Here is a 23,331-nt window from a genome sequence, read left to right on the forward strand (position 1 = left end):
AAACTAGTAACTTTAAACAGACCTTTCTTAAAATTGTATCTGATAGTCCACAGTATCCCAAGAATATTATTGGATCCAATATCATAACACTAAAAGAAAATAATTGGGAAGAGGGAATGCTTTTTTAGTTCTTTTAAAAAGAACTCATTAATAATTTTTTAAATGGAGCCCTTTTTATGTTGTAATTGACTAGTATAGAAAAGAATCTATCCTGTCAGCCCCTAAACAAAAACTGGTCCTCCCTAATAGAAATGGATGCTATAGCATTTTCTAGGTTTAAAAATTCATTGATGGTACTGAATTAATTTCAACAGTGTCTTTTGTACTTGTTTCTAAGTAATCCTGTTCATTCTGAGTTCCAGCTTTGAAAGCTGAAACTTAAAGAAACAACCATCTTTGGAGACCATTAACTTATATTTGAAAATCTAAACAATTGCAACTGCTCCAGTCATCTCAGAGCTTTACTAAATGGTTGATTTAAAAAGACAAAAACCTCTGAATAATGGTTAGCATTTCTGCACCTTCAGATGATCCTGTCTGCTTTTGCGCTTCATTTTTGCAAGTGAGCTTCATAAGTTAGTTACTTTACTTATATGACATATTAATGTCTGAAGCTTTTATTTTTTGACAGTACAAAGGTTTTCAAGAGACCAATGAGGCCCATGATTCCTTTTGCATATAATTATCAAGGAATTCATATTGGTTTAATTAAACAAGAATTTAAACTGTCTTTATCCACCCTTTTCCCAACCCAAATCTCTTATGAAAATCTATTTGAAAAGCTACAAACTTAAAAATTTTTAGATAAGCATTTCATGATCAAAAATACTGAAATACTTTTGGAAACCCCTTTTTAAAATAATTTTTCTGACCACTGTTGCTAATCTCCCATAAATTACTTTCTGTAAAGATTCCTATTAGAGGCCCTGGCTGGGTAGCTTAGAGCATCGTCTCCGTGCACCAAGGGTGAATGTTTGATCTCCGGTCAGGCCACACACAAGACTCAATCAGTGACTGCATAAATAAGTGGAACAACAAATTGCTGTTTCTCTCTCTCCCTTCCTCTCTCTAAAATCAGTTAAAAAAAACAAACAAAATTCATACTATTTACTGTTTTCACAGCAACTGTAGTATAATATAATGTCCTGGGTAGTATGAAATTAATGGTGAAATTGTTGTCAGTATGTTAACATCAGCAAGTATTTTATTGCTTTTCATATATAATCATAAAATTTTTCATGCAGATTTTCAATTTATGTTTCTTGCAGTATCTGCACAGTTTAATATATTCTGTTACCTCTGAATATTGATTTATTCAGTTTAAAAATAAATAATCACTATGCTCACAACAAAAATTTTCTTTTTATAAAGACTTTATAGCTAAAAATGTCAATTAATACAGAATTATTTAGCTCATAGTTTTTTCATGCTTTTATTAATCTAGAAATTATTTTATTGATGGCTATCTGTTAGGTACATAATAACTACTTACCATCTTTCTCTCTCTCCCTTTAATGCCATTTAAAAAGCCTTTCTTTCATGGATAGTTTTAGATTGCCGCTGTCATTTCAAGAATGCTGGGAAGAAAAACTGAATAGATTGATTTTTTTTAATTGCCCACTCTCAAGTTGACTGCAAAAGAGAAGTTTGTTCTTATGGTTTTGATTAAATATTTTATTTCAGCAATTTTGAAATATACACTGTTTTTTCACATTTATAAATTTGCTGTTTTACAACCTGGCTTAACCTAAGGACAACTGAATGGGTTTCTCTGACAAACTCATTCTTCAATAACAACACACGTGACCCTTTAAAATAAAATGGACTGTTAAACTTAGTGTTTTTAAGTCTAAGGTATCTGAAATGCTCACAATTTAAAAAAAAAATTTATTTTCCCCCAAAGTGAGAAGCAGGGGGTGGCAGACAGACAGACTTTCGCCTGCACTCTACCAGGATCCAGCTGGCATGCCCACTAGGGGTGATGCTCTGCCCATCTACGCCATTGCTCCACTGCAACCAGAGCCATTCTAGAGCCTGAGGCAGAGGCCATGGAGCCATCCTCAGCTCCCGGGCCAACTTTGCTCCAATGGAGCCTTGGTTGTGGGAGAGGAAGAGAGAGATAGAGAAAAAGGAGAGGGAGAAGGGTGGAGAAGCAGATGGGCGCTTCTCCTGTGTGCCCTAGCCAGGAATCAAACTTGGGACTTCTACACGCCAGGCCAACATTCTACCACTGAGCAAACCAGCCAGGATTAAAAAGGAATTTTTTTAATTAGAAAAAGTAAAGTCACAGAGAATGAAACTTCATGAGGCAATAATTAGTATCTTCTCTAATGACAAAATTGGAAAGTAAAATTTAATAACAATATAAGCAAAGTGTAGATATTGAATCTCTAATATTCATGATAGTAGATTTTTCCAAGCATTCTAAAATATTTTCTAAATGTTTTCATCCTTCAGCTTCACTATTTACAAATTTAAAAGTTACATTTCACAAAGATTTTCTACTTGAGCCATCTACTTTGTTCTATTATGTCTTTGATGTGTATAATTTTACTTTATTTTTAGTATTATTCACTCGGTATTATTAGTCTTATATTAGAAAAAAACATCAATGGTAGGTTGTATTTATTAGACTTCATTTTCACGAGGTGTTTACAAGTATGCCGCCAACAATGGTACTGATATTTACCGAATATAATTAAGCATCAAACCTAGGATTTCTGAACCCTGGTCTTGTCTTAATTCACTGAGACAAATGCCCACTAAAATTTTTGGCCCAGATCTTTAAAAATTATGAATAAAGGTTATATAGAAGTCAGGCTTTAATCTCTAAATATGCTTAGAATTTTATGCAGGTTTCTCTTAATATATATTTGAGAGCTTTTCCCACTATAGAAAAACATGGAAGAATTTCCAAACCATGTATGAGAGTTTTAATATTTGTTCCAATGTGCAGAATTGCCCTGTATTGCCTTCACAGTGTTCCTATATTTATACCATATATTTACCTAAATCTTATCCCCTTTTATAACTTCTTTAGCCCGTGCTCTTCAGCTTAAATTTCTGTAGATTTAGCCTGACCAGGTGGTGGCACAGTGGATAGAGCATAGACTTGGAATGCAAAGGACCCAGGTTTGAAACCCCAAGGTTGCTGACTTGAGCGTGGGATCATAGACTTGAGCCCAAGGTCGCTGGTTTGAGCAAGGGGTCACTCACTCTTCTGTAGCCCCCTGGTCAAGGCACATATGAGAAAGCAATCAATGAACAACTAAGGTGCCATAACGAAGAGTTGATGCTTCTCATCTCTCTCCCTTCCTGTCTGTCCCTGTCTCTCTCTCTCTCTCTCTCAAAAAATAAAAAAATTTCTGTAGATTTATAACTTGTAACTTCATGGAGTTCAGATCTTGAAGAAACCCTGCATTGTGCTGCCCTCCTGTGGACTAGCCAGCACATGCTGCCTGCAATTAAGGACTTGCTTTTGTCACATTCTTCAGAAGACTTAGTGAAGATATGTGCTTAAAATAAGTCTTAAAGACCCAGATTTTTAGTATTTTAATATGCTATTAGGTAGCTTATCTTTATTTAGTTTTGTAAGAAAATTTAAAACTGGTTCCTTTATTACAGGTTTCAGAATTCTGATATTAAGAATTGAGTGAAGCTGATTCACCGTAAGAGGGAGAGGTTGGCCCAAATAGCTGTGGTGAACTTAAACTCACTTCACATGTGAGATTTAATGTCATTCTGCCTTTGCAGAGTCCATGGAAGTTGTACCAAACCGTGATACATGATGCTGTTGTGAACATGATGCCTGTTTTCTTTACTACGTATTGATACATCCTGCTCTCCTGGTTCCATGTGTGTGTCTGTGTTGTTTCATGCAGGTCTTCTTCATAAGCCTCCTCCTCCCATAAAAACCCTAAGCTTCCTCATCCTTCAAGGCCCACCTGTGCCAAAGGCCTTACTTGATCTCTTAATTATAAGTAGTGTATAACCAATCAGTCTATGCTTCTTTTTCAGCCCTTGTGAGTTGCTTGCCATTATAGTTATTTTTACAAAAGACACAACTCTCCTACAAAACTTCTCTAGCTCGTTGAGAACAGAAATTGATTTTTTTTTTTATCTTCATACTCTGGCCCCAAAGTTTTGCATATAGAATCACATAAATGGCAAGTTAGCTAATGATCTTTCAAGTTTGAAATACTGAAAATACCTAAAGATAAAATGAACTAGTATCCACCCCCTGTTCACCCAGAATGCTTTTACCAAACCACCACTCAAAATACATATATAAATATGGATCTTCTATTAAGGTCTGTAGCTCCCACACTGTAAGAGACAGAAGAGAAATGGAATTATATTGTCTCACTCATCCATAGCCACTGACACACCTAATAGATAGCTTGTAATCTTCCACCTCCTGTCCACATACTTTTCAATAAATTACAAACAAATGTCCCTGTTAACCCTCATAAAAAAACATTTATGAGTGAATCAGTGAGTCTGCGAAAACCTATTGGATTTGCTTCCCGAGCACTCTTGGTTGGAATAAATTCCCCTAGGATGAAGTAAGCCAGAGAGTTAAATTTAATAATAACAACAATAGCAGCTATGGCAGTTTATTCTCTTTCTTTTCCAATATAGTTTCTGCAGGGGAACATCTTTCATAGTAAACTTCCAGCAAGTGTTTAAATTCCTTTGTTCACTCTCCTAGAGGAAGTTATACAGCTGCCCAGAGCTTGGATTCTGGAAAAACAACTGGAGTTGTTTTTCCAGAATCCAACAACTGGAGTTGTTTTTCCATGGCCTACATGTCCTAGTGTCTGTGTCCCAACTGATGCTGACTTTGCCCCCATGCTAGAGTCTAGTCTTTTAGGACCGCGTAGCGTGACCAAGAGGTCACTTACGGCCAGTTCTCCCTTTTCTCCTCTAAAAGGAGGCAGGAAATGCAGCTCTACAGAAACCAATGCAGCCCTGAATCCTTAGGCAAAGCAGATTCCCTACCAGGTGTGAGTAGAGTTCCCAGGACAGACTTCAACTGCAGGATATGTAGTAACAGGGGGAACACACACACACTCACTTATATTTGAGGTCACACACTTTTCTTTTGTAGTTTTTCTTTTTTATACTCATCTCTAATTCATTCACCTCACTAGGAGTAAGTAAGTGCCCATGTAACCCTGTAGTTGTTGGTTTCAAGTCTTTAAATTTCTTTCATTAACTTTTTGGAGGGAGAGAGACAAATTGTTTCTGTTGTTCCACTTATTCATGCCATCATTGGTCGACTCTTGTATGCGCCCTAACCGGGGAATGAACCTGCCGCCTCACAGGTTGGGACAATGCCCTAACCAACTGAGCTACCTGGCCAGGGCAGCTCCAGCCTTTTTTTTTTTTGTATTTTTCTTAAGTGAGAAGCAGGGAGGCAGAAAGACAGACTCCCACATGTGCCCAACCAGGATCCACCAGGCATGCCCACCAGGGCATTCCCACCAGGGGGTGATTCTCTGCCCATCTGGGGCATTGCTCCATTGCAGCCAAAGCCATTCTAGTGCCTGAGGCGGAGGCCATGGAGCCATCCTCAGCGCCCGGGCCAACTTTGCTCCAATGGAGCCTTAGCTGAGGGAGGGGAAGAGAGAGACAGAGAGGAAGGAGAGGGGGAAAGGTGGAGAAGCAGATGGACACTTCTCCTGTGTGCCCTGGCCGGGAATCGAACCTGGAACATCCACACACTGGGCTGATGCTCTACCACTGAGCCAACCGGCCAAGGCCAGGTCCAGTCTTTAATATGGTCTATTTTCTACCTGGTGTTGCACTTTTAAGGTCAGTTGGTACATAACCATTACATTAAAAACTGCAGGCCTGACCTGTGGTGGCGCAGTGGGATAAAGTGTTGATCTGGAACACTGAGGTTGCCGGTTAGAAACCTTGGGCTTGCCTGGTCAAGGCACATATGGGAGTTGATGCTTCCTGCTCCTCCCCCTTCTCTCTCTCTCTCTCTCTCTCCCCCCCCTCTAAAAATCAATAAATAAAATATTTTTTAAAAAACTGCAAAGAATCTCATTCAGCAGTAATTGCTGAATGAGAACAAGTCTAAGGAGCCATCATTTCTTGTGACATCACTTTTTTTATCTTTCCTAAGTAAAGGACAGCACAGGGGACAGGAAGTGAGACAGCTTCCTTTGTCGCTCAGATGCAGCTATCAGCAACCTAGGCCTTAACCAGGTTCAAGGAGTTCTGTATGCTTATGTTCACAGTGATTTCATTAATGTTTCCCAAGAGTCCTCTTATACTAGCTGCTCTGTCCTTTTCAAAACTTCAGGTAAAGAAGCTAGACATAGAGAAGTAAGTTCATTTACCCAAGTTCACCTGGAAAGGCTGCAGTTAAGGCAGGATTTAAAATTATTCTGTGGACTGTTCCTCTTGGAAAGGGGTCTGTTGGACTCTGCACAACTTCTGGAGATGGAAGTCCTAAAGGCACCTCTCTCTGCAGGGTTCCTCTCCTGCCGCCGCTCTGCGTGCTGCCAGCCCCACGTCCTGCCCGCAGCTCAAGTTTCCTGGTAGGAGTTTAGAGTAGTTTTGCAGAGCAGTGGGGAGCAATACACTTCTGTTTACTTCGTGATTTATTTTAGTACCTTTTCTAAAAAACAGATTATTTTACTAGAAAAATATATTGAAATGATGAGGTACTAAATTAAAATTATACTAAAATAAAACATTCACAAGATGTTTCTAAGTTACCTGTTTATTAAAAAAAATGGTTTTATAGCTGTGTGATATGCGTGCAGTTGAGTAGAAAGGTAAGGAGAAAGACATTAATTAAGGTCGCTCGTGTCTGTTTAGAGGACAGTGTTATCTGTATTCCCCACCCAGGTGCCTTATGTGTTAGTGAATGTACCAGAATGCCTCCTATAAGGTAAGTTTTCTTATAGGCAGAAGAAAGACAAAGTATAATATAATCCTATTAGAGCAGGGGTAGTAGGAATATTAGAATACTCCACTGTTCACAAAGGCCATTTTTCTAGCAGCTGTTATTTTGCCTTCAACAACATAAAATTTGAATTCTAGTCTCCATTACAAGTCAGTTTAATGATTATTTATGTCTTAGAAATTCATTATATACTCATAGGAATCACAGGAGTATTACACTTATTTGGTGTATGGGGGAAGGTATGGTGGAGGGGGTAAGATTTGGGGGAAGACTGGAGCAAATTGGAGTAATCTGATAGGAATTGTTGAGCAGCAGAGGTAAGTGTTGATTTAATTGAATATAGTATCTGTAATCTGTTTTTAATTGTAAGACGGTGAATTCACAGTCTACTAAAATGTTCATTAAAGAGCACCTAGCAAACTGGGAGCTCGTTTCTAAATACAGTAAATAATTTAGAATTTAGATATGCTAAACAGTTTAATCTGAAATAATTGCTGTTTTCTTCTAAGAGCCTGGTAGAAATGAACTCTATTTCCTCCAGCGCCTTCTGCACACGCACACGCACACACACACACACATGCACACAAACACACAAAGTTGAAATTATGCAAATACCCTGATAACCACTAAGAGCCAGTTGCGCATACTAGAGATCCTGAGTTGGCTGTGGCTAAAAGGCCTTTGTAAAAAGAGATAATGTTAAGATAACTTCTCATTCCTTTGCAACTTTTCAGGGAGACAGCAATAATAATAGCAGGTTGCCAGTTGTTGGCAGTGGTCTAATTTAATCACAACAACCCAACAAAATGGATAGTGTTAGTAAACTCAATTTGCAGATAAGGAAACTGAGATACAGAGAGGTTAAAAAGAATGTGTGCTGCATTCACAGCCAGAAAGTAGTAGGAACAGGATTTGGACTCTAGTAGTCTGACCCCCACTGTGTTCTAATGCTGAAAGAACTGCTCACACCTGTCATTGACTTGACTTGACTCATTCTAGTTTTGGTTTTTACAAATTTCTGATGCCTCTCAATTTGTGGCATTTCTTTAGTATAACTGACTAATGGGTCCTAAGGTCCCCAACCAGACATCTCTTACCACTTTGAGATTCAGAAAGTAAGTATGCTTTTGTGTATTTTTTTAACAAGAAAATAAATATTCCTCTTGGACCTTGGTATACAGAATTAATATGAGAAGATAGGAGATTTCCTTAACCATAGAAGTGATAGGCGCTTCTGAGAACTTAGTTTACTCTGAACACATGTAGCCACAGGATAAATTGTGCCTTTATCTCTTAGGAGACTTATGCTTTGACAAGTATATTAAATATTTAGTTATTTTCCAGAACAGCCTTTTGGGATAAGTTAATGTTAATAACCCAATTTATGCATGTGATATTCTAACCATAGAAAGGCTATTGATACATCTAAAATCTCGTAGAAGTTCCAGAATCAGAAATACCCTCCTTGCAGTTTTATGCGTGGTTGGTATTGTGTCGTAGTCTTTTCTAAGAAAAACCAAACTGCCAGGATTTGAATGAGATGCTAAATGCTTTGCAAGTATAGAGCATTAAACACTGGAAAATGCTCCCGTGTTTACTTCCCCAGTTCTCTCTATCCCCCTGGGATCTTGTTATCTAAAGCATTTCATTTAAATTCTTTTAAAAAAAATCTCTCAAGGTTAGTCTAAGCCAGGGGTAGTCAACCTTTTTATACCTACCGCCCACTTTTGTATCTCTGTTAGTAGTAAAATTTTCTAACCGCCCACCGGTTCCACAGTAATGGTGATTTATAAAGTAGGGAAGTAACTTCACTTTATAAAGTTTATAAAGCAGAGTTATAGCAAGTTAAAGCATATAATAATAATTACTTACCAAGCACTTTATGTCAGATTTTTGCCAAGTTTGGTAGAATAAATCTTTATAAAACAACTTACTATAGTTAAATCTATCTTTTTATTTATACTTTGGTTGCTCCGCTACCGCCCACCATGAAAGCTGGAACGCCCACCAGTGGGCGGTAGGGACCAGGTTGACTACCATTGGTCTAAGCCATAGAATCAGAATCACCTCAACTTTGCGTCAGCAAAAAATAATAGTCATATGCATGGAAGATGACTTGTTACTTTATAGGTAGATGTCTTCGTTTTTCCTCCTCCAACATTTTCTTGGGTTCGTTTAATGAGAACATCATCTCCAGCTCTGCGGGAAGACAAGTAATATTTTTGCATGTGAGCAACTGTTTGTGGTTCCCCTTCAAGCTGGAGGAGACCTATGCTGTAGTCTAAAAATGGAAACTTCCATTCTTTCTGAAGTGCGTCAGTTCTCCCTCAGACAACTGGAAGAAGTACTTTAAAATTAGTGAATTTGGCTTTCTATTATTAACCAAGATAATTATGCAAAATGTGTCAGAATGCTAAACCAGTCTTTTTTAACTTCACCCTAAGAAAATTAATATTAACAGTTCTAATCTTAAAGGCACATAGTTTTTGCTTGATCATTTTGATTCTGCTTACTTCCAAGAAATATCCAAACATAAACTTCTTATTTCTCCTCTTACTTCCCCAGTTCTCCCTGGTCCCCCTTTCTTCCCTCTCTCAGAGGCCTTGGCCCCGATTTCCTGAGATGGAGGACAAGACACTGTTAGAATGCACAAGGCTTCTTTCAAGAGGCTGTCTGGGTTTTGAGGTTGCGCAAGAGGATTCATTTTAACTTAGGGATCTTGTGCACATTATACCTTATAAATTTCTTTTAAAGCATTTTAAAGTATTGCAGACATTAAAAAAGATGAAACCAATTCAATTCTTATAATGGGAAGAGAGTGAGGGAGAAAAATAAGAGACACAAAGGTTGGAGGAGAAAGTCAACTGTAGAAAACAGCTAGAATTTTACTGGGTTCCAGTGTTGAAGGTTTGGTTTTTGCTTTTGTAACATTGTTTTACCCTGCCTGTGTCAAGGTGAAAAGGCTTCCAAGCAAATTCACCAAAGCTGAAGGCAGAAAATCTTGACCGGCAATAACGTATGCTTTAAAATTACCAGCATCGTTGTCATTATATCCTCTCTGCCCAATTCAGAATTGTCTCTGAGAAGTGTGATGTTCTTCATAGTAACTTTATGCAGTTGGGTATGTAGAGTTACTTGTTGTCATTGCTGTGTTTTATTTTAATGCTCTTATGTTTAGTTTCCCATACTTAGCTGTACATACTATTGAGAGATGGTGAAGACAGAATTGGAGGCAAATCAGCAACCTCTGTCCTCACAGGAGAATCTGGAGAAAGAGAGCAACTACTGTTGTTCGTGGCTTCTTTTCTACTAGCCCTGCATGGGTACACACACACACAGCACATACACACACACCTTCCCTCTCACCCTCTCCCAAACACAAATGAGAGTTCCTCTTCCTATTGCTCTGCTCAACACATTATTCCCCCCGCCTCAAATGCCTTCTCTACTTTTTCTGCTACAGCCGAAGCACTGACTAGTGGAATCCCAAGAGGCTCTGTAGTAACATAGAACTGATTCAAATCCCGCGTCTGCCACTTACTCTTGTTACTTAATTTCACTGAGAATCAGTTTCCTTATTTGTAAAATGAAAATTAATATTCCACAGGATATTTTTGAGGAGTAAGTAGAAGGGAAAGACAAAGCACTCAACAAATGTTGGCTTCCTTTGTGTAGTTTGCTCTTTTTCAGTCCTACCTATTCTTCAAAATTCAAGACCTACCTACTCAAAGGTTATTCTCTGAAGGACTTATTTGGCACAGTATGCTACCTTATTATTGTTTGTTGTCTTTATTTACTGTCTCCCCAAGTTACCTGCAAGTTTCTTGTGAGCTAAAAGCTTTCTTGAAGCAAAGAATCCTCTGTTTCAATATAGCCTTGTTGAATATGGTAGCTTCAGATATGTGACAGACAGACTCAAATCCCAGAGCCTCCACTTGCTGTGTGAGAGTGTAGAGCTGGGAAATGGAAAGTGACTCCCATTCATGTCATCCCCTGGCTCCAAGTTCAGTGAGTGGGCAAGGTGTTGAGTCCGTTATGTTTCCCTGGAACAATAAGGGAAACAGCCTGAGAAGTTCCTTCCTACCTTGTGGAATCTATGAGGGAGTCATTAAATCCAGAAGGAGGCGCCTGGTACTTCCACTACTGCAGAGAGAGCTTGATTGGGAACCTAAATCTCTCTGAGACAACATTCTCTAAAAATAAACTTTTAGAGCAATTTTAAATGTCCTGGTAAAGGAGGAAAAATTACTTACATGTTCTTACCCAAAGATTTATCCTGTAATAGGAAATTTGTAGGCTTCCACTGAACATGTGCTTCAGTCAAAACACACATGGAGTATACTCCAGGAAGAGAAGAGCTGGCCAGATCACAGCCACATCAAACACACAGCCCCAGAGAATGACCACCGCTGGAGCTGGATACTGGCTCTCTGTCCATGTGAACGCACAATCCTGAAGGGCTCAAAGCTCTTTGACTTACTGGCAAAATTGTAAGAGGTCAGGCTCACTATACATTTTAGAAAGTATCAAAGAGTACTGTGGTTACATTCAAGATCTGACATTCTGTGCTTAAGTAAATTTTATGTCCATGACCAGAACTTGTTTTCCAGAAGAAAGGTCACCTTAGTGATATTACAATCTTCACCATGGGTTCTCTGCTGCCCCTGTCCCCCTCTAAGTCCTTGGTTTTTCATTCATAATCCTATATCTTTTGATATATCTTTCATTTTAAGTTATGACTCAAAAATGCTACATTTCTCTTCTATAATTCATCTATTTCCAGATTTATTTAGGCAGAAGGCAAACTTTTTTATTATGTTTTTGACTTTCAAAGAAATGTTTCACAGGCATTCATTATGAATGGAATGAGATCTTGGGACATGATCTTTGTTGTTACAGTTTTCTTTTTTGCCCTCAGATACTTGGTTCAGTACTAAATCTGGCAACACAGTAATGATCTGGCTTGGAGCTCTCCAGCTCACTGATTTTCTGTGCTCTGGAGAAAAAAAATGACGCGTTGCCTTTTTGTTCTTCTTGGTGCTTGGGGACCTTGAGCCATGGGACTACAAAAGAGAGATGTTTCTAATGTGTTGTATTGTGTCTCTTGTCATTGAGGTCATTGTCAGGAGAAAACCCCGGACAACAGCCATGACAAACAGAAATATTTTGACAACTCACAGTCACTGGATGCTGCTGAAGAGCCCTCTGAGACAGGAAGAGAGGAGGACCCTGTACTCTCTGTTGAGCATGCAGGGAGGGACTCAGATGTCCTTAGACTTGAAAGTAAGTTGATTTGACCTGAGCTGTGCTTCTGGGGTAAAATCAACTCGCAGGCTTTCAGCTTCTGCTTCTCTCTGCTGGAGAGTCTGTTTCCTCCTTTCAGCAGTCACGCATTTACTACGTTGTAGTTTCGTGAGGGTGACCCTCAAACGGTGAGGTAGAAGGCAAGCTACAATGTGACAGTGCTCTTCACACCTCATCCTTCTTTTCTCTGCCTCACTGTAGAGAGAGAAATCAAATCAGATTTTGCTAGAGCAAATTTGATTTGTTTATGTACTGTTCTTAATGTCAATGTCATTCATCTATTGAGTAAGTCAATGGAAAAAAGCGAGACAAGATGTATTTCCGCTAACCCAATACAATTTAAAGTTTTGGGATAATTGGGCATACCTGCCAGGCCCCCCTTCTAAAATCCCATTTTCTGACCTCATTTTGAGGCAATTCTATAACTGCTGAAATGAACAACTTGTTTTAAATACTCATCCTACTTACCCAGGATTTTTACCGCTTTTGGAACTATTCCGCACAACCTCCCACGTCTCAAAATGCTCTCCTCCCCTTGGCTTCTGGGGTGTCGCGGGTTCTCGGCTCTCTTCCTGTCTTCAGAACATCTTTTTCGATTTCCTTCACTTCTTTACTTTGCCCCTCATTTGTTGAGTTGCCCAGGATCTTAACTTTGGTCTGTTTTTCTTACCCTTGCGTGTGTTCTCACACAGGCCTCTGAATGTGCCTGTGACTCCACCCGTAGAGTTTCAGCTAAGATCCTCTCTGAGACTCCAGGCGCACTGCCCTCTGCCAGTGCTCTCTTTATCTGCACGTGCCACGCGCACTAACATGTCCAGACGTGAACTTGCCCTCACTCTCCCATTTTCTCAACTGCTTCTAAGCCCTGTATTCCTGCCTTCTGCTAATGGCATCGCAGCTCCCCAGACACCACACTGTCCAGTCTGGTGAATCTTATCTAAGACTGGTTGAATCTTATCTCCATTTATTCCTTCTCCCTGCCTAAATTCAGACTTTCTTTATTCATTCCTGGGCTTACATGTAATGGTACAAAATTTAAAAAGCGTAAGTAACCCATCACCAATTTCTTGTGTATGCAAACAGTTGTTTCTAAAATCAGATCTGATCAGGTAAGTTGCCTACATTTAAATTTTTCAATAGCTCTCTCTTATTTATAGGCAGAGTTCAAATGTTTTAAGAATGGGAATTGTGACGGTTTGCCCCTCAATTTCGTCTTTAACCGAACTATCTGTGTACTAGTACTCCGTGTGGCAGAAAGCACCAACCTCTCACCATTCCCCTGCATGCAGTGTAGTTTTGAGCCTACGTGTGTTTGCAAAGGCTGGGAACGGCCCTGTGTACCCTTTGCCTCACCTGGACAGCTCCTCTGCGGCTCCAAGATCCAGCTCAAATGCCACGCCCTCTGTGAAGCATTCACGAAGGAGTCCAACCATTTAGTCATTCCATCTGCAGTCTTATTTCCACTTTCTGCCAAGGCACATGTCATACAGTATTAGTCACTTGTATGCCTTATCTCCCATCAGACTATGAGCTGCTTATATACCATGTCTTATATAACTTTATGTTCCTGTATACAGTAAATAGTCATTCAAGTGGCATTTGCTTTCCTGTGTAGGTTGGATTAACATATTTAGTAATTACAAAATCTTGTCTCCTTCTAAATGGAATTGTATATTAAAAAAGTGACGTCTGATGTCTAAGAGAAGCTAGACCTCAAAGGAAAAGCTTTGCAGGTTTAGAAAATAGTTTCATCACTTCCACCAGGAACTATTGGGCTTTAAGGAAACTAATTCCCATTTACCAACTCAAAAAGACATCGGTTCTGAAACTAGATGGCCAATTTGTTTGTTTACAAGGAGGCTAGTCCTCCCTGGTGCCTGAGGGACTCATGCCTTTCTGGCATCAGGTACTGACATGACCAAAGGGGCGTGAGGTGGTGTGATAAATTCACAGCACAAATGAAACTGAGTAATGTTAACAGATGTTCTAGTCAGTTTATAGAAGCTGTCCCTATTGCAGTACAGTACAACTCCCTAATAATCAGAATACTCATGACTACAAATCAGAGTCTATTCCTAGCACAACTCATGATGAAACCCAAACAAACTCTCGCTCTTTGTTCCCCCCATTTCTGAATACGTCATTGCTTAACATAGATTATAACCTAGTTCTTAAGTTCTTGGTTCCATGTTCCCGCGTAGATCTGCTCCGTCTCACCACTGAGGATACAGTACAGTTTTTCTGGCTGAGATGAAGTGTTTTCCAGGTCCCTTCAGCATCATGCAGACTGACCTTAGGGTGGATTCCTTTTCAGATAGCTAATTTAATCTAGTACAGGGGTCCCCATACTACGGCCCGCGGGCCACATGCGGCCCCCTGAGGCCATTTATCCAGCCCCCACCGCACTTCCGGAAGGGGCACCTCTTTCATTGGTGGTCAGTGAGAGGAGCATAGTCCCCATTGAAATACTGGTCAGTTTGTTGATTTAAATTTACTTGTTCTTTATTTTAAATGTTATATTTGTTCCCATTTTGTTTTTTTACTTTAAAATAAGATATGTGCAGTGTGCATAGGGATTTATTCATAGTTTTTTTTATAGTCCGGCCCTCCAATGGTCTGAGGGACAGTGAACTGGCCCCCTGTGTAAAAAGTTTGGAGACCCCTGATCTAGTATGATGATGACTCTTACTAGTTTTCCTCTCTGTATTTTTTATTTCCTCCAAAAATATAATACAAAAACTATTGGCCCTGGCCGGTTGGCTTAGTGGCAGAGTATCGGCCTGGCATGTGGGAGTCCTGGGTTCGATTCCCAGCCAGGGCACAGAGGAGAAGTGCCCATCTGCTTCTCCACCCCTCCCCCTCTCCTTCCTCTCTGTCTCTCTCTTCCTCTCCTGCAGCCAAGGCTCCATTGGAGCAAAGTTGGCCCAGGCACTGAGGATGGCTCTGTGGCCTCTGCCTCAGGCGCTAGAATGGCTCTGGTTGTAACAGAGCAACGCCCCAGATGGGAGGAGCATCACCCCCTGGTGAGCATGCCCGGTGGATCCCAGTCAGGCGCATGCTGGAGTCTGTCTGACTGCCTCCCCGTTTCCAACTTCAGAAAAATACAAACAAACAAACAAACAAAACCTATTTAATGCCAGTGCCTGGCTTTTATTATAATGCACTACTTGTATTTAAAAAATGAAGTTTTTCTGTCTCTGATAACTGCATCATAGGAAGCCCACTGGTATGAACATGCTAACTTATACAACTGCAGTCCCCATGTACTTGTCATATCTAGGGAAATTTCAGAAGGTCCTCCCAGAATTTAGACATATGGGAAAGAAAAGTCAATACCTTCTCTAGTAACCATAAAATATTCAAATAATCACTACCTTTTTGTGATACTTAAAATTTACAAAGTAGTGGCCCTGACTGGTTGGCTCAGCGGTAGAGCGTCGGCCTGGCGTGCAAGGGACCTGGGTTCAATTCCCGGCCAGGGCACATAGGAGAAGCGCCCATTTGCTTCTCCATCTCCCCCCCTCCTTCCTCTCTGTCTCTCTCTTCCCCTCCTGCAGCCGAGGCTCCATTGGATCAAAGATGGCCCAGGAGCTCGGGATGGCTCCTTGGCCTCTGCCCCAGGCGCTAGAGTGGCTCTGGTCGCGGCAAAGCGACGCCCCGGAGGGGCAGAGCATCGCCTCCTGGTGGGCAGAGCGGCGCCCCTGATGGGCGTGCCGGGTGGATCCCGGTCGGGCGCATGCGGGAGTCTGTCTGACTGTCTCTTCCCGTTTCCAGCTTCAGAAAAATACAAAAACACACACACACACACACACAAAAAAAAATTTACAAAGTAGTATGAATTATGTATTAACCTTGTATCTTTTATTACTTACCCTATATGATAGAAAATTGAGACCCAGTGATCTTAGGTACCTTGCCTAAGATATTCAGTAAGTGACATAATTAAAATTATTCTCAGACCTGATTCCATAAACTGTGTCCTCAGGTTCTCAGAAGGAGGAGTTTGATGGATTAGAACTTTATGTTTTAATTGGTAAGGTGATTTTTTTTTTATTTAAAAAAAACTTTTTAAAGATTTTATTTATTCATTTTAGAAAAAGGAGGGAAAAAGAGAGAAGGAGGGGAGCAGGAAGCATCAACTCCCATATGTGCCTTGACCAGGCAAGCCCAGGGTTTTGTACCAGTGACCTCACGTTCCAAGTCAATGCTTTATCCACTGCGCCACCACAGGTCAGGAGGTAACGTCATTTTTAAAGAAAACTAGAATCTGCTGTCATCATTATATAAAACAAATAAACATTTTAATGTCAAAAAGGTGCATTGACAATCTCAGAATAAAGGGAAGTCTTTCTCAGAAATGGCCAGTGTATCTGGACATAGTGTCCATGTGTGTCTATGTGTCTATGTGTGTGTCGTAACTTTATATATGTGTCTTTTGTTTTCTGTCTCATTTTGCTAAAGATTGGTGAAAATTTTATCTCTGATTAACATTTGAAAACCACTGCTTTGTCATTATCTAGTACAGAATTTCTACCTGTGATCCTTTTTTTTTTTTTTTTTTCTTCATAGAGACAGAGAGAGAGTCAGAGAGAGGGATAGATAGGGACAGACAGACAGGAACAGAGAGAGATGAGAAGCATCAATCATCAGTTTTTTGTGGCGACACCTTAGTTGTTCATTGATTGCTTTCTCATATGTACCTTGACCACGGGCCTTCAGCAGACCGAGTAACCCCTTGCTCGAGCCAGCGACCTTGGGTCCAAGCTGGTGAGATTTTTTTTATTGCTCAAATCAGATGAGCCCGTGCTCAAGCTGGCAACCTTGGGGTCTCGAACCTGGGTCTTCCACAGCCCAGTCCGACGCTCTATCCACTGCACCACCACCTGGTCAGACCTACCTGTGATTCTTGACAGAGTACCCAACATGGCTCACTTGACTTAAGTTTTCCCAGCTCCCTAAGATAAGATTCATCCAAGTGAAAAAATGTGAACTCATAAGCCGCACTGTGGATGCTCAGTCTCTTCACTTCACAATATTTCTTCTCCATTTTCCAGAGTAAAAAATGGTACATGTTAATGAAGATAAAATAACACAGATGTAGGTCTCAGTCGCTGTTTTCAGTTTATGTCGTACCGTCTGTACCACAAGCAAGCAAGCCTAATACTGACTTTTTCTTCTTGTTTCAAGTACAATTTAAAATCTTCTGGGATCCTTCTACAGTCTAGACCACTCACCAAACCTGAATTCAGTATATTCAACTACTTTACTGAACAATGTCTGCAGATACATTCCTCTATCCATTTAGGCTAAACTATATGCTCTTAGTATTGTTATATTCTAAGCCTTCAGCACATTGTTAGGCACCCAGCCTAACAATTAATGAATTAATGAATAAACAAATTAATGAATAAGCATCCAAAATCTGTCAACCCATGGTCGTTGGTACCAATTCAACGCCAACTGGCATCCCCAGTTTGGGTTGTGAAGGAGGCAGCTTTGTTGAATGCCCGCAGCTCAGTGGTGGTACAGTAGGCTGTGAGAACAGCGCAGCTGTGAGGCGGCCCTAGGGCCAGGCCTCTCTTCATCTAGGCTGCGCTGCTCTGCTCTGATCTAATCTGCTCTGGAGACATCTTTGGGGTTTCAGTTCTAGCCGGGGAAGGGCTAGTCTTGGTGGAAAGGGAAAGTGCAGCCTGACCTGTGGTGGTGCAGTGGATAAAGCATCAACCTGGAATGCTGAGATCATTGGTTTGAAACCCTGGGCTTGCTGGGTCAAGGCACATATGAGAAGCAACTATGAGTTGATACTTCCCGCTCCTACCCCTCGCCTTTCTGTCTCCTCTCAAAAATCAGTAAATAAAACCTAGAAAGAAAGAGTGAGAGAGAGAAATACAAGAAAGAAGAAAAATGAAGGGGAGCCTGACCTGTGGTGGCACAGTGGATAAAGCGTTGACCTGGAAATGCTGAGGTCACCGGTTCAAAACCCTGGGCTTGCCTGGTCAAGGCACATATGGGAGTTAATGCTTCCAGCTCCTCCCCCCCTTCTCTCTCTCTCTCTGTCTCCTCTCTCTCTCTCTCTCTCTCTCTCTCTCTCTCTCTCTCCCTCTCCTCTCTGAAATGAATAAATAAAAAAAAATTAAAAAGAAAAATGAAGGGGAAAGTGCATTTTCAAAGCCCCAGGAGAGCTGGCTTACATGGACAGAAATCCCTGTCCCTTGTCCCTGATTGGTCCTCATGCAAATGAGAACACTAAATCCTTGCCATCTGATTGGTCCAAAAAGCATTGCCCTGACTGGTCAGAATAGAGCCATTCTGATTGGTCAGAGCTGCACAGCTCCAACTGAATGGGGAAAGCCTCAGTCCTATTGATTGAACTGGGATTCCAGGAACTCTTTTATAAGGACTGGCTCAAATGGCAGAAACAGTGCAGGCAGAGAGGTCAGGCTTCTTCCTGAAGTGCAGTTCACGGGAGAGGGCTCTGTTTTTCTCTTTTTTATTTGATCCCAGTTAGCCACCAGGAGCCCCTCTTAGTAGGTTCCTTTTTTCTCATGGTTCACAAATCCCAAATACTTTATCCTGTTGCCCTCACTAACTCCATTATCTTTATAACCAGCATTCTGTCGTCATATTCAGATTCCAAACTATATTCACATAGTAAAAAGTCCACTATTTTACATTAGGCTTTAAAATCTTGAAATCATCTTTGAACCTACCCTGTTCTTTGCCCTTAGATCCATTTAATCACCAAATTCTATTTTTCTCCATTTAAACTTTCTCACATACCTCTTACCCTTTCTTTTAAAAAAATTCCTTTACCCTCACCGTAAGTCCTCCCTTCATACAATTCTTTTGTTGTTGTTGTTTGTTTTTTCATTTTTCTGAAGCTGGAAACAGGGAGAGACAGTCAGACAGACTCCCGCATGCGCCCGACCGGGATCTACCCCGCACGCCCACCAGGGGGCGACGCTCTGCCCACCAGGGGGCGATGCTTTGCCCATCCTGGGCGTCGCCATATTGGGACCAGAGCCACTCTAGCGCCTGAGGCAGAGGCCACAGAGCCATCCCCAGCGCCCGGGCCATCTTTGCTCCAATGGAGCCTTGGCTGCGGGAGGGGAAGAGAGAGACAGAGAGGAAAGCGCGGCGGAGGGGTGGAGAAGCAAATGGGCGCTTCTCCTGTGTGCCCTGGCCGGGAATCGAACCCGGGTCCTCCGCACGCTAGGCCGACGCTCTACCGCTGAGCCAACCGGCCAGGGCTACAATTCTTATCTAGGTTAGTGAACTACCTTTCTGATTAATCTCTGTATCCTCTGTCCTGCTCTCCTTTCCCCCTCCTCACTCCCAAATACACCAACTGATTTTCTACCCTAACTTTCATAAACATTACAGCTCTCATCTTGTTATTCTTCTGCTTAGCAGACAAGGCTTCCTTTATATGAATCTTCTTCCTGACTCTCCCAGACATTCTCAATGTGTCCTACCTTCCCTCAGTATCATTTTTTCTCAATGTGTCCCTCCTTCCCTCGGCATCATTTTTTTTCTCAATATGTCCCTCCTTCCTTCAGTATCTTTTTGTTTTTATCTCGAGAGAGAGAGAGGAAGGGAGAGAGATGAGAGGCATCAACTAATAGTTGTAGCAGTTTAATTGTTCATTGATTGCTTTCTCAGTTGTGCCTTGACTTGGGGACTCCAACTGAGCCAGCGACCATGGGGTTATGTCTATGATGCCACGCTCAAGTCAATGACCCTGCACTCAAGCTGGTGAGCCCGCGCTCCAGCTGGCAGCCTAGGGGTTTTGAACCTGGGTCCTCAGGCATCCCAGGTTGATACTCTGTCCACTGCGCCACCACTTGGTCAGGCTTCCCTACATAGCTTAGTTGCCAATACCATCTTTATACATTGTTTTTATTCTAGTTAATTTGACATCACTGGTACCCGCATATACCTTCCTCTTGCCTGTACCCGTCTGTATGTACCTGGGTGTGTGACATGTGCATGCGTGCTCTCTTAGTGTCGTCCTTCTGGGGAGCACCCTCCCGGGCCTCTGTTCTGTCTAAAATCCTGCTTCACGGAGTCTACCTTCCCTTAGGGAGCACTTTGTGACTACAATCAAATATTTTTCCCCTTGCAAAAAATATCTAAATGTACTTGTTTTCTCATTATTCAACGTATATTATTTTGTGTCTTTAACTTGATAATAAATCCATTTACTTCCTCAGGGCCAGATCCTTGGGTTCCTATTCTTTTTGTTCTTACCTATCTAGCTTATATGTGCAGATGGCCACATAGCAGTCTCTAAACAAATAAAGAGTGGTTTATTTTTCTTCTAACGCAGCACGTATATGTATTTAGTGTTATTCTTTAAGAATTGCTGTCGCCTCCCCTCCCCGCACCAGCAGCCTTTGAAAAGACCTGATGGCTGCCAGCAGCAGAAGCCTGTGGCAGGGTTCATAGTCCCTGTTGATTTGAATATTGGTTTTCATCAATGAAAGCCCTTTTCTCTAAGAACTTTTTAATAGTGATATCTATCACCTAATGGTAAGGGCACAGGGAAGCATTAACCTTTGGGAACTCTTTACAACTAAACAACATAAATGGCTTTCCAAATAGTAAGTAACACAGCATCTATGCGCAGCTCTAATTATACACTGGAGAATCAGTTACCTGCAGTCTCCCCTTGGCCAAAAGCCACTTTTTTAAAAACCCATATTCTTGGCTATGGCCAAATTTATCCAAAAAAACAAAAACAAAAACCCTTTTCTGTTTCAACACCAGGTGCAAGGAATCCCAGGGTGTCCATAGGAGAAGGAAGGGGCGGAAGCTAAAATAACATAAAGGATACTTAGAGACAACAGTGTGCTACAAGTCAGATGCCAGGAAATTCCCTCAGTTGCTATTTGGGATCTTTATAGCAGCCCTGCCCAGCTGTTTTCCTGGGTGAGCTGCTGAGAAATTTGTAAATGGCATAGTTTGCTACTCATTATGCTCAAGTCATACCTACCTTTCTGTTGCTTACCATTCATCTGGTTGACCATACTTGAACCATGACAAGGTACACCTAGAGTTTAAAAAGTCAGCAAGACAGAGGAAGGGCAGGCATAGCAGATTCTCAGGAACTTCACAAACCAAATTATTTCTGAGTTCCCATTCATTCATTTTGTGCCTGCTATATGGCCGGTAAAATGTTGAACATTCAGAACATAGTAACAAGATAGAAACTGAAAATGAAAACTCTTTGTAAACCCTGCATTTATACTACTGGACACATAATTTAGGCTAGAAAAGACCATTTTTATCTGAGTTTTCTAAAGAAAATCTTTTGAAAACTATCTTACTTTATACTTGTTTCAGAACTGTTCACCACCACCATCATCATCATTATATTGTCAGTAGGAACCAGCGATTGATTCAGAAAGACTAAAAGACTTCCTTGAAAAGACAGTAGTACATTTTGTAGTCACTTGTTGCAAATAAAAAAGCCCTGTAGCATTTTCAAGAAGGAAGAACAGATCATTCTGGTGGCACTGACAGCAGACCTTCCCACCCTCTGGCATAGAATGGGGAGTGGGAGACAGATGCCACCAGAGTTAAGGGTGACACTGCATCTCCTGTGGGTAGGGCTCAAAGCTTATGTTATTAGGCAGTCCACTCTTTGTCGGAATACTATGAGTTTTTAAGATGAGTTACTCACAATGGCTGTATAGGCGATAAAGATAAGAGATTCCTGACTCTAGGCTTTTTTTTCCCATTGATTTGAGAGGGATTGGGGAGAGAAAGAAGCATCATCTCATTGTTCCACTTAGTTCTCATTTAGTTGTGTGCTCACTAATTGCTCCTTGTACATGCCCTGACTGTCAAACCTACAGCCTCTGGCATGCTGGTTTGGCACTTTATCCACTGAGCTACCTGGCCAGTGGATAAAGTCCCTGACCCTGGCCTTTTTATCACCATGTTCTAAATCACTGAACAAGACAGCATTTCTAGTTGGAGACCATTGGGGTCACTTAACTGGAATCATGTAGACTAGCATTTTGTGGGCAGTCAGCCCCAAGCCCTCAGTTATCAAGTAGGTACGTAGTACCATAGGAGGCATTTCTTTTTGTTACTTGTTTTTATAGCCTCTCTACTTCCAAAAAGGATTAAAGATAACTTGCATGGAACACACAATATAAGATTCAGCCATTAATTCAAAGTAACATAAGTAGTAAAGAATTTTTTTTATAAAATAAGGCATTGTGTTACACTCAAAGTAATTTTCCCCCAAGCTTCCTAGGTGTCTAAGCATACAGGGGAATTTGTAGGGTTGTGTAGCCTTCAATGTCTAACAATGGAAACATATTGACTCCTCAGGAGAGAGAACCTTGACTAGGCAATTGTGCTGAAAACCTCCATGGGAGTCTTGACATAAACTGGAGCAACTGTTTCAGAAAAAAAAAAATTACTGTCTTATTACTAGCATATTGCTATTTCTTCTATCAGCCATTAGTGAAAATGGGAGCCTCCTTGGGGGATTACGATAACTTCCCATTAGACAGATCATTGTTCACATAAGGCAATTAGGCTATATGGTCTGGACATATAGCTATGATGTTTCATATGCTATTTGAATGAAGCCTAAAGGATCCCCACATTGCCCTGGCCGGATAGCTCTTTTGGTTGGGGCATCGCTCCAAGGAGCAGAGGTTGCCGGTTCGATCCCTGGTCAGGGTACATGCAGGAGCAGATTGGTGTTCCTGTCTCTCCTCTCTCTCTCTCTCTCTCTCTCTCTCTCTCTCTCTCTCTCTCTCTCTCTCCCCCCCCGTCCTCTCTGGCTAAAATCAATAAATTTAAAAAAATAAAAGAATCCCCACATTAAAGTAACATATAATTTTCATCTTTGCCATCTATGTCTTATATCTAGAACAAGTTGGTGTTTTTTGCAAAAAAAAAGGGAAAAAAATATATATTTATATAGACTGGCCTCCTCGTGCTCACTAGGGACATAAACTGTGACAACCTACCCTCTAGCTCCTTCTTGGCCAGGCTTTGGACAAAAGCTACATGACAAAGATGGCATTTTATCATGAATTTTGAAGATGCCGAATGGTATTTTTATGAAAGTGGGCTAG

General features: G+C 41.0%; 1 protein-coding gene across 5 annotated transcripts in view; it reads left to right on the forward strand.

Annotated features, from left to right (window-relative positions):
* The window catches only part of TTC17 (tetratricopeptide repeat domain 17), a 115,884-nt gene that overhangs the window by 60,304 nt on the left and 32,249 nt on the right, over positions 1-23,331 (forward strand). For 3 of the 5 annotated variants that reach the window (XM_066251314.1, XM_066251313.1, XM_066251317.1), the window contains one exon: positions 12,041-12,208. The exons of the other annotated variants lie outside the window; for them this stretch is intronic. In XM_066251314.1, coding sequence (XP_066107411.1) covers positions 12,041-12,208 — 168 coding nt within the window. The remainder of the gene's footprint in view (positions 1-12,040; positions 12,209-23,331) is intronic. 5 annotated transcript variants of the gene reach the window in all.

Source organism: Saccopteryx bilineata, chromosome 1, assembly GCF_036850765.1.
Source record: "Saccopteryx bilineata isolate mSacBil1 chromosome 1, mSacBil1_pri_phased_curated, whole genome shotgun sequence".
NCBI lineage: Eukaryota > Metazoa > Chordata > Mammalia > Chiroptera > Emballonuridae > Saccopteryx > Saccopteryx bilineata.